Source organism: Pseudonaja textilis, chromosome 1 (assembly GCF_049901715.1).
Source record: "Pseudonaja textilis isolate UNSWEBS1 chromosome 1, rPseTex1.2, whole genome shotgun sequence".
NCBI lineage: Eukaryota > Metazoa > Chordata > Lepidosauria > Squamata > Elapidae > Pseudonaja > Pseudonaja textilis.
This window is the reverse complement of record NC_141990.1, coordinates 48,992,674-49,009,194: the sequence shown is the minus strand read 5'-3', so window position 1 is coordinate 49,009,194 and position 16,521 is coordinate 48,992,674. Positions and strand designations below refer to the sequence as shown.

The 16,521-nt window shown below is 36.9% G+C and overlaps 1 protein-coding gene across 4 annotated transcripts in view; it reads left to right on the top strand.

The window, feature by feature from the left end:
• The window catches only part of GPATCH2 (G-patch domain containing 2), a 106,280-nt gene extending 92,414 nt beyond the window's left edge, over positions 1-13,866 (top strand). For all 4 annotated transcript variants that reach the window (XM_026695749.2, XM_026695748.2, XM_087933540.1 and 1 more), the window contains exon 10: positions 12,465-13,866. In XM_026695749.2, coding sequence (XP_026551534.1) covers positions 12,465-12,634 — 170 coding nt within the window. In that variant the 3' untranslated portion in view covers positions 12,635-13,866. The remainder of the gene's footprint in view (positions 1-12,464) is intronic.
• Positions 13,867-16,521: the final 2,655 nt, after the last annotated feature.

The following is a 16,521-nucleotide window of genomic DNA, read 5'->3' as shown; positions in this document are numbered from 1 at the left end:
AGCTACCCCTCTCACTTCCATGTTACTCTAGAACAGGGCTGTCAAACTCCCGGCCTGCAGGCCAGATACATCATGCGCTGGCCATGCCCAGTTTAGTGAATTGGAAAGAAGTCCCGATACATTACATGATGTCACCATGATGACGCAACTTTGACACCCGTGCTCTTGAGACATACAGAATTGAAATAAAACTAAACAATCTGTATACTTCCTAGATCACAGCTTAAACCACATGGAATAGGTTACATCACACAGGAGAAGAAGAAATACATTTGGCAAGAGCCTTATGAAAGGGGCTTTAAATTGAAGAAAGGAAGACAAATGCGTAGGTCCCGGTAAAGAAGTGCCAGGCATTAGTGATATGGCTGTACAAGATTACACAGGAGGAACAAGGAAGGAAAGGGTACTTGAAAGGTCCTACTACAATCTACATGGTAGAAAAGAAATCTGTAGTTAGTGTCATCTCCAGCTCCTGTTTATCGATGGAGAGAATAAAGGTAACAAACAGGAACTAGTTTCTGGTGGGGACGAAATAATGGGGAAGAGGACAGTTGTGCTTAAGTTCTTTTCAAATATCTTTCTCAGAAAAGCATGATTGAGAAAAAGGAGCTAGACAAGTTTAGAGTTGGTAAAATACAGAAAAAAACACCTTACTACCTTACAAGCATTTAAGTTTCAATAGCCAGAGGAATTGCATTCCAGAGTTTTTAAAGAAATAGTGGAAGTGCTTTTCAAAAACAGCTAAAGAACTAGTCGGAGGTGAGGGGGAGAGCCAGTGTAGTCCTAATGTTTTAAAAGGGGAAGAGGAGGACACAGTTTAACATCTGTACTTGCAATATACCAGCACAAATTGCCCAAGTACATATCTGCAAGCATGTAGAAAACAATACTACCATTAACAAACAGCATGCATTATTAAGTAAGAACCATGTCAGCTTAACCTCTTTTCTTTTCCTTTTTTATTACAGAGTGCTTAGTTTGATAGACCAGGGGGCAGCTATGGCTGTAGGGTTTGGAGACATTAATCAGTGAAACCATGGTTTATTATTGCGTTCTTGTAGTTAGCATGGTAAACTGAACTCTGCTGGTCTCAATGTTTTCAGCTTGTGGAATAACAGCATCCAGAGAGTGCTTTTAAGTGCCTTAGAAACAGCTTCTCAAAGGAAAAAATTCCCTTTGGCCAATATTATTTACTATTTTTGTAAATGACTTAGAGAGATGTTGCCATATAGAACAAAATCACTATTCAAAATTATCACAGCCTTGAGCATTGGGCCAAATCCAACAGGATGATTTAAGTCCTGCTCCTATGTAGAAAGGGGTTTTAGATGTATATTTCAGGGTTTTTTTCCTTTTCAATAAATTTACAGACATTTCTAAAATTCTGTTTTCACTTTGTCATTATGGGGTACTGAGTGTAGATTAATGAGGAAAAAAATGAATTTCAACAACTGTAGAATCGGTGCAGCATAACAAAATTGACAAAAGTGAAGGGGGTCTGAATACTTTCTGAATGCACTGTATTTATTTAATATATCGTACACCTTGGAAATTAATTCTGAAGTTAGCTATCTGTACTTTACCATTGGTTTATTTCTGTGTACATTTGAAAGTTAAGAATCACGTATCTTCCTTCTACTGATATTGAGTTGTTTCCTGGGGTTATCTAACTTTGCCATTTCAGCAGAATGGCTTTGAATTTTCACAGCATTTCAGCTATCACTGAGAGCACCAGACCAAGAACACCCTAAAAATATTGCTAAAGTACCTTGGTGGTAGTAACATAGAAATAGAAAATGACTAGGTCAGGCCCCTAAGAATACAACCATATGTGAGGTAAGAAGTAAAATGCTTAATAGCTGAAGAGAGGATAATACAATTATTTCTACAAGGTGATTTTAACTTCACAACTTGCAAGTGACAGAAGGAAGTCATTTTATAAAAATGTTTGGAATACTTCTATTCCACTTGAAAACATTTTCAATTGATGGAATAGAAATAAAGGAAAACATTCCTCACTAACTATAGAGGAACTATTTGTAGTAAAAAAATGATATAATACTTAATGGATAGTTGTAGTTGTGGGATTATGCTCCTGTTCTCCATGCTAAAAGCGACAGTTTCAGTCTCCAGCATATTCCACTTAGAAGTGGGAACGAATGTTACTGCCAGTTCATGTCATCCATTCTAGGCCAGGTGGACCATACAGTTGTTTGATTGGAATAATGCAGTTTCCTGTTTTCTTGACTGACTAAACTACAATCCCTCTCGATCAAATTGTATTTAAATCATGTGTTCATTAAATGGCTCAAAATAATTCTATTTCAGTTTTGTCCCCATTTCCTCAATAATAGAGTAAACTAGCTCTCCTTCAAGTACCTGGGAATCAACAATGTACAGTAGAATCTTCTACCCAGGGGTGGGCTGCTGGGGGCTCGCAAGGGCTTGGGCCCTAGCTAAGGCTGTGGGGCTCGGTGAGCCCCCAAATCCCACTCTTGGCTGGCCCCGCCCTGGTTGCTAGAGCCTTAGTGCAGGAGCAAAGCAGCCCTGTATCTGCCTTCACACCACATTTGTGGTACACCTTACAGAGGGCAGGGAGACACCTCTCCTATTTTCCCTTGTGCTATTTACTAGAAACCTGTAGGGGTTAGTTGGAAGGTGTGGTGGCATTGAAGCAGCCACTACTATGCCAATTTTCATTCTCATAGAGACATGGATTTGGGCATTCTGTAAATTAGCCTATTTGAGTTACCTTGATTCAATTAATTGTTGCCCAATTGAAGGTTGCAAATAGACAGACAGAAGTGTTTCAGTAGTATGTAGATTATTTTATCAAATTTATTTGCTGCCCATCTTGTGCCACCCAAGGCAACTCTAAGCCCTAAAATTATAAATAAGTTGAAATGTTATTATGGGGATATTATATGGTAACCCTAATCTCAATCAATTGTGTCTCCTTCAACAACAAAAATTTAGGCAAGTGTAACTGGACAAAGACATAATTTATATTGGTGGATAAATTTGATTTAATTCTTCTGTCTCATTTGTTTATCAAATTTATTACATAAATATTAGAAATTGTAAGATCTATCTCTTACTGCCAAACGTATGAACTTAGCAAGCCTATGAAGACAAGGTTTCAGTTGGCACTTTCTTAAATGTCAGTTGGTGACAAATGGTTTTCTATGCCTTTGTATGCAGTGTGTTGAATGGCCTTAGTAATGCACGTTCAGAAGATAGATAGCATGATGGAGCTAACACGGAATGAGGATGTAGCTAACGGAATGAGGTTTTCTCTCAATTCTGAATTTTTGTTCGGCATTGGTGGTGACTCTGTACATTCAGATATGTGACAGGGCTATAGACTACTGTAGCTAGAAATGTTATTGGTTAAACATTTATTAATTGTGACAAGAACACCCAATTTATTTCAGCGCTCTAGCTTATTTACTGCTCTTTCACCTTTGTATTTTGTATTGAAAAAGTAAAATGAATATTGATAGAGTTAGCTATTGATTTCTAAATTTATAGCCTCTTCTCAGCCTTGAGACAAAGTCACATACCAATAGCATTGTGTGCATTAGTAACAAAGGATGTAGATTTTATCATACAGCAAAGAAAACTGTTGAAGCAAGAAACTTTTATCAGAGAAGAGCATTTTATAGTTTAAAAATGTCATCTGTAAAGGTGAACTGAAACAATGAAGAAAATAAGGTGAATTCTGTTAGATGATTCCAGTCAATAACTGGAATAGAAATATCTTTTATATTTTCCCTGGAACAGGAAATATTTGAGTAAGATAAAGTCTAAATAAAGTGTCTCTTTAAAAATAGAGCAACAAAGCAGTGAAACAAAATGCAATTTTCTTTACACATTTCCCACAGATTAGTATGTTTTTAGAAAACCTATATGGTATAACTAGATGGTTTGGTGTTCTTAGGGCAACTTACCAATAAATACTAAAGGAATGAATTCGTAGTAAAAGCAATAAATTACGTGATATAGAAGGATAATTTGAACATCTCTGGTGACTTACTAACCTTGAAAGGGGACTTTAACATTCTTCATTGCAAAAGTAGGGGTTTTATTGGAAGTTATGAACTGGTTTTGATATAAGCATGATACAGATTCATCAAATGTGACTAAGAACTGTGTGAAGTCTGTCTATCTTTCTGATCAATAAGACTGGTTGTCCCCAGATCTTAAATTGATTTTTCCCTGAATAATGGACTTAGCCCATCACTAGCAGCCATCAGAAGAGCTCATAGCCATACATACAGAAACTTCACGTCTATTCATAAGGAGGAAAAGGCAAATAAATACAAATATCAGTGTATATATTAAATCCCCCATTAATTAGTCCACAATACATTTGTTGTCAGCACTTAGATTAAAATTTATCAGGACCCTTAGTCCACTTGTAACTTTGCTTTGTTAAAAAAATGTTTTAAGTTCTTAAACTTATAGACTTGTGCTGATCAATTAGCAGGGGTTCTGACAAGGATCTTTAACATCTCTCTGCAAACGGCCTGTGTTCCAACATGCTTGAAAACATCCACTATTGCCCCAGTCTCCAAGAAAACAGCAATGAATTGTCTAAATGACTACAGACCTATCGTGTTAACGTCAGTAGTGATGAAATGCTTCGAAAGATTGGTTTTCTAACACCTTAGGGCATGCCTCCCACCAGACTTTGACAAACATCAGTTTGTCTACAGGGGGAACAGGTCGACAGATAACGCCATAGCTACTGCCTTACATTCTATAGGGAGCCATCTAGAGAAACCCAGAAACTATGTCAGGATGCTTTTCATTGACTACAGCTCGGCCTTCAATACTATCTTGTTGAGCATCCTTATCAAAAAGCTGACTGACTTGGATTTTCCCTCTTCCATCTGCGACTGAATCAAAGACTTTCTGAGGAACCGACCACTAACAGTGAGGGCTGGGTATGTCACATCCACCTCCCTGAAGCTTAGCACTGGCTCCCCACAAGGCTGTGTACTCAGTCCCTACCTGTACTCACTGTACACACATGATTGTGTGTCATCTGAACCATCCACTGTGATCATTAAGTTCATAGATGATACTACTGTATTGGGTCTCATTACACATGGAGACGAAACAGCATACAGGGGGGAGGTTCAAAAATTATCCTCATGATGCCTAGAAAACAACCTGCACCTAAACATCAGCAAAACAAAAGAGATGGTGTTAGACTTCAGAAGAAGAGAGAGGAACCCGCCCCACTTTACATCGAGGGGGGATGTGTGGAGAGAGTTTCCTCCTTTAAATTCCTGGGAGTACACCTCAACAAAGATCTCACCTGGAAAATCAACACAACCCAGGTGGCCAGAAAGGCCCAACAGAGACTCCATTTCCTTATGATCTTGCAAAAGAATAAAATGGAACAATTACTGATAACCCCCTTTTACCGGTCCACAAGAGAAAGTATCCTCACATATTGCATTACAATGTGGTATGCTGGCTTGACAGCCATGGATAGAAAGACACTACAGAGGGTCGTGAGCGCAGCACGAAACATCGTGGGCTGTTACCACTAGATAACATCACTAAGGCTCGCTGCCTTAGAAGAGTGAGGAAAATTCTCAAGGATGACTCACACCTCGGTCAGCACTACTTCACTCTCCTACCATTGGGTAGGAGATATAGAAGCACAGCCAGCTGCACCAACAGGCTGACGAACAGTTTCTACCCGTGGGCTGTCAGACTTCTGAATGGAAAATAACTTGATGTCAACAGTGTATGACAGACTCGTGGAGCCGGGGCATAGTGCAGCAAGGTCATATAGGGTAATAAGATTGGGACTGAGTTAGGGACTTCGGTCCTCACTGTGAATTGTGGGGGGAGGTGCATGAAGGGAGGCTCAGCCAATTTCATTGTACACATGTTGTACTCTGACAATAAAGATAATAATAATAATAATAATAATAATAATAATAATAATAATAACAACAACAACAACAACAACAACAACAACAACTACTACTACTACTACTACTACTACTACTACTACTACTACTTTATTTCACTAAGGATTGAAGGAAACTCACTCAGTGGCATTGATCCAAAGTTTCTAATAGCCAAAAGCAGTTAACAGGCAATTTTCAGAAGTGATTAAGTAAAGCAGTATTCAAACCTAATGTCATTTCAGAGGCACTGACCATCATTTGAACAAGTGTCCCAGAGCATTAAACCTACAGAGAAACCACAATTTTGCAGTCTCCTTGCAAGGAACAACTGCCTGGAGCACTTGCTGGCTATCAGATCCTCTCCTTATCCGGAGCGGAATAGTCAAAGAACCTGTCTACTCCTTGGCTCTTCATTCTGCTCATTCATTCTCTCTTCTGTCAGCTCTTCTTTTCAGAGCCATCTTGTCCATAATTTCTTCAACTGGAGAATTCATGTTTCATGTTCAAATTTTCAAAGGAGCTGCAAAGTACCCATTTTAAAGTAGAATGGAGATTATTAGATTTCTATTGAATTTGCCTCTGCATCACACACTTGTACATATTCTAGAAGACAAAACATAGATATTGTAGAAGTCTTCCAAAAGTATAAAACAGCTCTTAGAGGAGTAAAATGTTTCAGACAGACTTTAGGGGGTTTTTTTCCAGCTAAAATTCAAATGCTAGTAGTGGTCAGCAGTGGCACAAAGTTATTAACCGCTATTTGTTCAAAAATGGATACTTCATTTTTCTCTCTCTGAATTGCTCAATTAAATAAAAGTTCATTTTATAAATTGAAGAACAAAAATGTGTTTTGATGTGACATTTTTCAATTGCGATACACAATATAGCATTCTGCTATTTGTTTCTCAAAAATCTGAAACACAATTATGAATATTTTCATTATCTTTAATAAGCAGAATTGAATACTTGTAGCACCAAAATAATTTAACTCATTTTACTGGCAATTCAAGTGCCCATCTTTAATTTGACCAGCATTTAAAGCCTTTTCTCATTTGGCCTTTGTATTGTGGAGACTAGGTATAAAGATTGAATTGTGTACATTTTCTGGAATCCTAAACTATAGGCCTGCAGATAATAATCCATGTGAAAATATGTTTTCTTCACAGTGGGTAAATGAGACTATTACCTTGCAAAGATAATAGCACTCCAAAAAGTGACTTACAACCATTTTTCACACTTGTGACCATTGCAGCACCCCCCATGGTTATGTGATTAAAATTCAGATGCTTAGCAACTGCCATGTATTTATCACGGTTGCAGTGTCCTAGGGTCATGTGACAGCCCCCCCTTTTGTGACCTCCTGACAAGCAAACTCAATGGGGAAGCCAGTTTCACTTAACAACCCTGTTAATAACAATTGCAATGATTCACTTAACAACTGTGGCAGGAAAGGTCGTAAAATGAGGCAAAACTCATTTAACAAATGTCTCACTTAACATTAGACATTTTAGGCTCAGTTAGGTTCATGAGTCAAGGGCTATCTCTTCTTGGTTCATAAGGAGAAAAGGAAAAGGTTTTACCTGGTCATTTGCTTCTGCCTTCTGCCCCAACATCCCAAACTATGTTATTGGTGAAATTTATTGATGGAACAAAAGGAATCTGGACATGAGTGAAATACTTACATGCAGGGGTGGGATACGACAGGGTTAACTACTGGTTCGGGATTTACGAGATTTGGTGATTTATGATGTGCTTTCCTGCACGCTGTGAGCTGCGCATCTGTAAATCGTCATCAGCACGCTGCGTGCAGAGAAGCAGCCTTTGAAACAGCCCTCTTTTCCTGCTTTTTTAACTGCAGCTGTGCCTCGTTCGGCAGCTGAAGTTGAAAAATCAGGAAATAAAGATCAGGTAAGAGCCCAGGTGGGCAAAAACATCAGCAGACATAGAACCGGTTCAGAGCTACCGGTTCTACAGAGGTGGACAGAACCGGTAGACCCCCACCCCTGCTTACATGCAGAAAGAACATCTTGATACCAAAAGAACTTTTTAAGGAACTAGATATTACGGTAGCTTCCTTGGTGCTCATAGCAATTGATATGAAATCTTGCTACCCATCTCAAAAGAAGGCCACTGAGGGAGTGGATACATATGGCAACAAAGTGGACTTCAGTGTGAGGGAGAATCTGTTCCTTCCAGGGTATCGACATCGCTCCGTGAGAAGGAATTTAAGTCTACCAGTTATTTAGAAGACATGAATAGTTTTGCTTAATAGTGAAGAGTTGGTTTTAAAAAATCACATGCAGCTTGATAGTTAAAAGAGATCTACCTTTCTGTAAAAGATTAGTCTTTTTATTTTAAGCTTGCTGTAAGCGATCCCCAGGGGAAAATGGCAGAGAATGATAGTGCATGCTTTTGAGAGTACAGCTAGATACACAGCTTCCCTGTATTAAAATCAAAGCCTAGCATTTTAAACATTTGTATTTTGCAGGTTGCTTTGACAATCACAAACAGAACCGATAGTTATACTCTGAATCTTAAATGTCTTCAGAGAATAGAGGAAAGGGTATACTAGGTTATAAGTGAAGCAGCATGTATCTCCCTGTTTCCCATTGGTTGTTTATGCAATATCGATACAACACTTTAGAAGCCAAATTACTAAACAAGCTGCCAATTAGGTTGGCAGTCAGCTGGATAGATTAGTAGCTAAGAGAAGCAGTTACAAGATTTTCATCTCTTGAGCCAATTACTCAAGTGAATTACCATTCACAGAGCTCCTTGGGAATTTAAGGCAGAAAGACTTTTTCAGCTATGATAGGCATAAGTGAGGCCCTAGATAAGGTTAGAGTTGTCAGATCATATAGATTGGCCAACGAGGCAAAAAAAATTTCCATCTACAAAAAGACTTAAAGTATTTAGGATTTAGAAGTGCTGGAAAAGAAAATAAGTGTGCAAACTTGGTTAAATTTGTGTATGTTAAAGTTATAAAGGGAGGCAATCGGAACCAAAATTGATCCAGCATAGAGTAGAATTTTGCTATGGTAAAATATTTAATTTATTTTCTTTTACATGTATTTATCATTAAAAGGTTTAAATAAGTAAGATGAGACAATACTAGATGAAAATGATTTGACTATATTTGATGAAAATCCATTATAACTATTCCTATATATAATTACTCCTATATATATAGAGAGATACATGATTACAGAAAAAAGAATGACCTTTAACTGAGTGAAAAATGCATCTTAGGGCAGCTATTCTGAATCATGGTATCTCAAACAGGCTAATTTATAGACTATGTCCAAAAAGCAGGACCAAGGGATTGAAATTTGGAAAAGTTGTGGCTGCTTCAGTGATGCTGGCTGCTACTGTGCTGTTGCTGTGGTCATGTGAGTTTCATTTTAATGTTCCCTGGCAGTTTCCCAGCCAATCTCACAATCCCTGACTCTCCCATTCAGCAGCATTCACTTAACTACCACCTGGGAAGGAAGGGAAGGGAAGGAAGGAAGGAAATGGGAAGAAGGAACAGCCGTGTACATTTCCTGGGCCAAGCCACCGATTGCATACTTCCTCAGCCTGTGCTGCCAACTTCCCCAACTTCATGTTGCTCTTCCTTCATGCCTTCCCCAACCCATACTGTACTTCTTGCACACCCCCATACATACACCCTTCCTGACCTGCACCTGTGTGGCTTCCTTGATACCTCTTCAGTACCCTTTCCAGCCCATATCATCCCCAACCAGCACAGCAGCTCCTACACATTTCTGTGACCCTCCATGCATTGTTCTTGTCTTGCAGCTGTCCCTGCACTTGACCCATGAGGGATCTCTTACACAACCCTATGACTCTCAGTCACCCTCCTTTACCTACACCCCCAGCTCCTTCCCCTCACAGCATCTATCACACACTAGAACTTTTCCTGATCTGTACCACCTATCTGGTGCACGCTCACACACCTTGCAATCTATTGTAAACCTTTCATGCACCCTACATACCATTCCTGATTCTACAACTTGCTTCCTCCCCCACTTAGCAGAAGCCATTTACCTGCCTGCTGACCTTGGACTTGGCAACTTCCTCCTGTCTTCCCCATTGACTTTCACCCTACAAGCTTCTTAGAAGCAAAATAAATGGAGAAGCCAGCACAAATATGAGGTAGCAAAGGAAGAAGAAAGGAAGAAAGAAAGTGAGGGGGAGAGAGAGAGGGAAGAAAGGAAGGAAGTGAAGAAGAAAAGGAAAGGCTTTCCTATCAGTTTCTCATAAAGAAACTCAATGGAGAAGTTGGCAGGAAGTCGAAAGTTGCTCTTACTTCAGCTGCTGTTTTGCCCATCCAAGGTCATTCTGTTTTTCTGCTCAGGTAAAGAAAAGATGATTAAATGATGACACAATGGGGCATGGGTTGTCTAGTTGCTTATAAAGCTTCAGTCCTAAAAGTGTATAGCTCCTATTTTTACCACAATAGTTTCTGCTGAATTCAAGAAGCCAGTGTTGGGCATAGAATTGTCATGTTAGACAATCACTTACACTGAATAATTAAAAAGTACTTCTTCGGAATTGGAAACAGTACATCAAATCTGTATTCTGATATTTCTTTTAACATATGGAAGGGTATTTGTATAGATTTGGTATTGCAATTGTTGTGACTTAAATTTGAATTATTTAAAAGCAAAACATATTCCTTTCCACGTTAATTACTGTATTTTATTCATGTACTTGTTAATCATTTAAAGTGTTCTTAATTAGTAGATGCCCTAATCTAATATTAAAATGCAGTGGACAAACATACATACATACATACATACATACATACATTCACACATACACATGCATATATATATATATACACACACACACACACACACACACACACACACAAATGTCTAGCCATGAAATATATGCATATAGTACATGAAAGTAACAGCTGTAACTTTTTAAAATGCAGACATCTAAATCAAACATTATATCCCATGAAAATGGCATTTTCTCCTAATCCTGTATCTTTTAAATGTATTCAGTAGTCACTTCTAAAAAGCATAATCCTGTAAATTGTATTCCTATGGCCCAGGAGTACAGTATTTACAACCTGCCTATCCTGACTGAGTTTTTCTTTCTGGTAAGTATACTTTGAATGGCAGCATCAATCTGCTGTTAAACATAAAGCAGCATAAATTTGATTACAGATATGAAAGGCAAGATTTTTTTCAATTGTAGCGGTAGGAGTTAAAGATTCATACATATTGAAAATGACACTTTTACTTAACAGAGGCCAGTTCTGTATTCAGCTGGTTTTCAAAAGTCCATTTAAAAGTACCATTTAAAAACTGACAAATCAAAAACTATAAATGTTAGAAAATGCTTTGTATATTGAAGTATAGTCAATACTTCTGACATTCTTTTCAGTTTAAGATCTATTGCAATTCTCCAACTATTGAAATATTCTCTCCATTTTTAAATACTACGCAGTTATAAAGTCTGAACTTCAACAAGCTGCTGTATCCTAAAATGATTAAACAGATGTGAAGTCTATAGCAGCATTAGACCTCTGATCTGATGTTAGCATACAGATGGAATTAAATTAATTCATAGCAAACCCTGTAAAATAAAGGGTATGGCACTGAATGCTAGTGCTCTGTTTAACCAAAATGTACCTGTACCAACAGCTGTTGAGAAAAATTGCATGCCTTAATTTTCATAGAAATCTACCTTTAATGACATCACATTATTTTGAAATAAAAAATTGCAAATTTGTTTTATTTTTGCCCCTTTTTTCTCTATTTAAGGAGTTTGCCTGATTTATGACATATAACTAGAGAATGTTTCATTTTTGCAAATAATATTTAAGCTGTGCAACACTTTGATACCTAGACAGTGTTGCGGAGCTTGCAAATGCACAAGCATAGCATCTGTCTTCAACTCTGTAAAGTAACCATATAATTCCAAGAAAACTGCAGCCATGAAAGGATTGCAGACATATAAAACATTTCTGTCTTATACACTTCAAATCATCTTTTCAGAATTGAAATGCTATATGAATTTAACATATCGATTTAAATGGGTATGATAGAGGCGTACCATGAAAAATACTATATGTATTTCTACTTCTATTACTGAAGTTTAGTTTCTATAATTTATATAAATCTTTCAAGCGTTTGTCTCTAAGGAGTCCCAAAGGTGCTTTTTCAAGAGGCAATTGGACTTTCTGGTTCTTCTTTGAAGATGTTTCGCTTCTGATCCAAGAAGCTTCTTCAGCTCTGAAGAAGCTTCTTGGATGAGAAACTAAACCTCTTCAAAGAAGAAGAACCAGAAAGTCCAATTGCCTTTTGAAAAAGCACCTTTGGGACAAACATAAGCTGGATGACTGAGAATCTCCATAGACACTTGGTTGTAAGGAGTGTTTAACAAAATTTTATCATGCAATGACATTTTCTTTGAAATAAGGAAGGATATCAGCCTATACTATTTTCAAATTAGCATTCATTCTTATTCATGTGATTAATATTGATTAATGATGAATATTCTTTTTTGTCTCAGGGTTTGTTGGTGAAAATGCTCAGCCAATCTCAGACAGCAACATTGGGAATCGGATGCTGCAAAGCATGGGATGGACACCTGGCACAGGCCTTGGGCCAGATGGCAAAGGGATAGCTGAACCGATCCGGGCAATGCAGAGGCCAAAGGGACTTGGACTTGGATTCAGCTGACAGAAAGAGAATCCAACTGTTGATTCAGTCATTAACAAAACTAATTTGAACTTTGAATATCTGAAAGCATTCTAATTTGTTGCCAAGACATCCAGTAATTCTTATTGTAATTTTTTAATAGAGACGCTTCTTTGTTTTCTGTTAAAGCTGCGTGGGGCCAGTCGTTAGGGCAGTCCTAATCTTTGAATCCTGAATGTGTAATAATGATCATCCTTTAAATTGTACCTTTTTAAAAATTGTCTGTGGTCTTAATTAGTTACGTTGTTAAAGATTCAAAGAAATGATTAAATTCTCCCATTTTGAAAAGTCTTGCCAACACCATACATAAACCCATTATCCTTTGCTGGTTCTAACATAGGCCTTTTACTCTGGAAAGCTGCTTTATTATTAAGGCGCCTTGTCCAGGAAGCATTTTGCTGCATTTTTCACATACATTCCAAAAAGTTGTAGTGGGTAGTACAAAAGAAAGTCTGGTTGCAGAATTCTTTTTGTAATAAAAGACAAAAATAGAATAGGAAAAAGAGACCAGAGTTTACCTTTTGAATTGAAATGCACAAAATGTTTTGCGCTAAAGGCAGCATGTGACTTTTTAGACAGGGTTAACAGTGTCATTTTTTTACATGGGTGTGATAAATGTAATTAATGTTAACAGGGTAAGGGGTTTCAGTTGTTCTGTGGCACAGAATATTTTTATGCTATAGATATCTGGCTCTCCACAGATGCTCCCAGCCCATAGTCCAAAACATTAGGGGCAAAGCCTAAATTAAATTGTGTGTATATAATTAAATTAATTACATACAAATAATATGACCTTTTATTTATTTAATACTTCTCACCTTTGGGCACAATAATTGTGATTGTAACAGGTGCTATATCAAATTTTTTTGGGGGGGTCACATTTAGCCCTGGAGCCTCAGGTGATGTACCGTTGTTTTTAAAAAAATTGCCATCAGACTCTGTACAGCTTTGATTCAATTGGGTCTTCTAAATGGTTCAGTATTATGCAATCTCTCTAAATCAGTATAAATCGCGTTTTGCTTCAAAATGTGCAATTGTGCACGAGAAATGCAAAATGACAAATGATGAATTTGTCTTCCAACATTTACAGCAAGTAACTCAATTCTCTTTTCTTCTTTACACGCCCTTCAAGTACAATTTTAAACTTTTTTTTAACTTTCCTTTCTGGTGTCTTAGCTTGTATTCTTTCTACAATAAAAATTTTAAACACTGTCTGTCTCTGTCTAACTTGACTGTCTAACTTGAGGGGATGGATTTAAAATGGGACCATATTAACTAGAGTCCATCTATGGTAGTTTGGGGAATATTTCTGTGATTGACAAATGGTGCCTGCTAGTGAGAAGGAAGGCTTCCCAGGCACAATTTTTATTTTTTATTTTTTAAATATAGTTTATTAATTTTTACAATTAAAACCAGTCACAATACATACACAAATAAGCAAAAGAAAGAAAGAAAGAAAAGAAAGAAAAGAGAAGAGGAAGAGAGGGAAAGAATTTTAAGAAAAGAAAGAAAGAGGTTACAGGATTAAAAGTATTCTTATTTAACAGTTTGCAAGATCTTCTTTTGTTTTCATCACCTTAACTTGTGTCATAAAACCACACCTGTTTTTAACTTATATCGCTACCTCGTTGTTATGTATTGGTACTTTCCTTTTATGCCTTATAATATATTATTTATCTTTGGTCAATCCAATTATACCAACAATTCCAGCTTTCATAGTATAGTGAAGTGTCTTTGTTTTTTAGCGCCAAAGTCAATTTATCCATTTCTGCGCATCTTGAGATTTTTCAATAATCATTTCTTCTGATGGAATTTGGTGTTGTTTCCAATGTTGAGCGAAGGCTAATCTGGCGCTGTTAAAATGTGTATTGTTATGTATTTAGTTTTTTTGGAAATTTGCTTATCAAAAATCCCTAGTAGGAAGGACTCTGGTTTGTATTCGATCTGCTCTTTGGTGATTTCTTCCAACCAAGTTTTGATTTTCTTCCAATACTTTTGGGTTTCTGCACAGGACCACCACATATGGAAAAAGGTTCCTTCTTTTTTCCTACACTTCCAGCAATGCGGACTCATGTTGGGGTGCATCTTCGCTAACCTCGAAGGGGGAGATGCCATCTATAGAACATTTTATAAAGATTTTCCTTGTATGCTGCCGATTTGGTAATCTTATTGTTTCTGCCCCAAACTTTCTCCCATTCCGCTAATGTGATGCTGCGCCCTACATTCTTACTCCAAGCAATCATATTTCCTTTTACGATTTCTTCTTCTAGTTCTGTTTCTAATAAGTAGTTATAAAATTTTGTTATGTTTTTTTTATTTGATCCTAATAAAATTTTATCTAACTGTTGTAGTTTGTTATTAATTCCAAATTCTTTTTTGTCTTGTTTATATCTGCTTTGAATCTGAAGATAAACCCATTGATCAATTTTATGTCCTTGCTCTTGAAGATCCAGCCTCGGTTTCAAATTTCCTTGTGGGTCTAATAAGTCTTTGTATTTAATCATTTTAGTAAGCTCCAAATTGTTTGGGTGAATCATTGCCTCCATTGTTGAAATCCATACTGGTACTTTTGTATAATGTTTTTTCCTTATTTTCCTCCAAATTGTTAATAGTGCGTCTCTAATTAAATGTCTATGGAAATATTTTTGACTGGTTTTCCCTACGTCCCATAGAAAGGCGTGCCACCCCCTTTGTAAATCATGGCCTTCTAGAAATAGTATTCTTTTATTGGTTAAACTCACCCAATCCTTCAACCAAACTAATGAGGTGGCCATATGGTATAACTCCCAGTTTGGAAATGCTAACCCTCCCCTGCTCTTCATATCCTGCATTGCTTTTACATTTATTCTGGGTTTTTTCCCTTGCCAAATAAATTTCAGAGTTGTTCTATTGAGTTCTTCAAAAACTTTTTATGTAATTTAATTGGGATCGTTTGGAATAAATACAAAAATTTAGGGAGAATGTTCATTTTAATAGTAGCAATTCGGCCTAGTAGTGAAATTTGAAGTTTCCCCCACGATTCTAAATCTTTCTTTACCTGATGTATCAGCTTATCATAATTGTTTTCTTTAAGTGTCTTACAGTGTGGGGTTAGCCAAATTCCTAAATATTTCACTTTCTTTGTCACTTGTATCTGCATTATTTCTTCTAGTTCTATTTTCTGTTTTTCTGTTAGGTTTTTGGTCATTAATTTGGTTTTTTTTTTGTTTATTTTAAGTCCCGCTACTGCTCCAAATTTCTCTAATTCACTCATCAATTTTGGTCCCCTGTCTTTTGGTTCTTCAAGGAAGAAAATCATATCGTCCGCAAACGCTTGCAATTTATATTCCTCTTTCTTAACTGTTAATCCCTTTATATCTGAATTCCGCCTAATTCGTGTTAATAATGTCTCTAATGCTAATATGAAGAGCAGGGAGAGAGTGGGCAACCCTGTCTCACTCCTTTTTCTATCTTTATTGGCGGGTGCATTCCCCATTCACTATTATATTAGCTTGTTGTGTGTCATATATAGTTGTTATAATATTTTCAAATTTGGTACCCAGATTCAAATTATAAATTTTTTGAATTAAAATTGCCAATTCAAATTATCGAAAGCTTTTTCTGCATCTAGAAACATGAGTGCTACTTGTCTCTCTGGGTGGGCTTCATAAAATTCTAGTACATCTAATACTATTCTTAGATTATTCTTTATTTGCCTAGTTGGAAGGAATCCATTTTGATCTTCATGTATATACAAGTTTAGCAATCTTTTTAATCTGTTTGCTATAATAGAAGTGAATATTTTATAATCAGTATTTAAGAGTGAAATCGGCCTGTAATTGTTTATATATCTGGGATCTGTATCCTCCTTCGGGATCAGCGAGATCAGT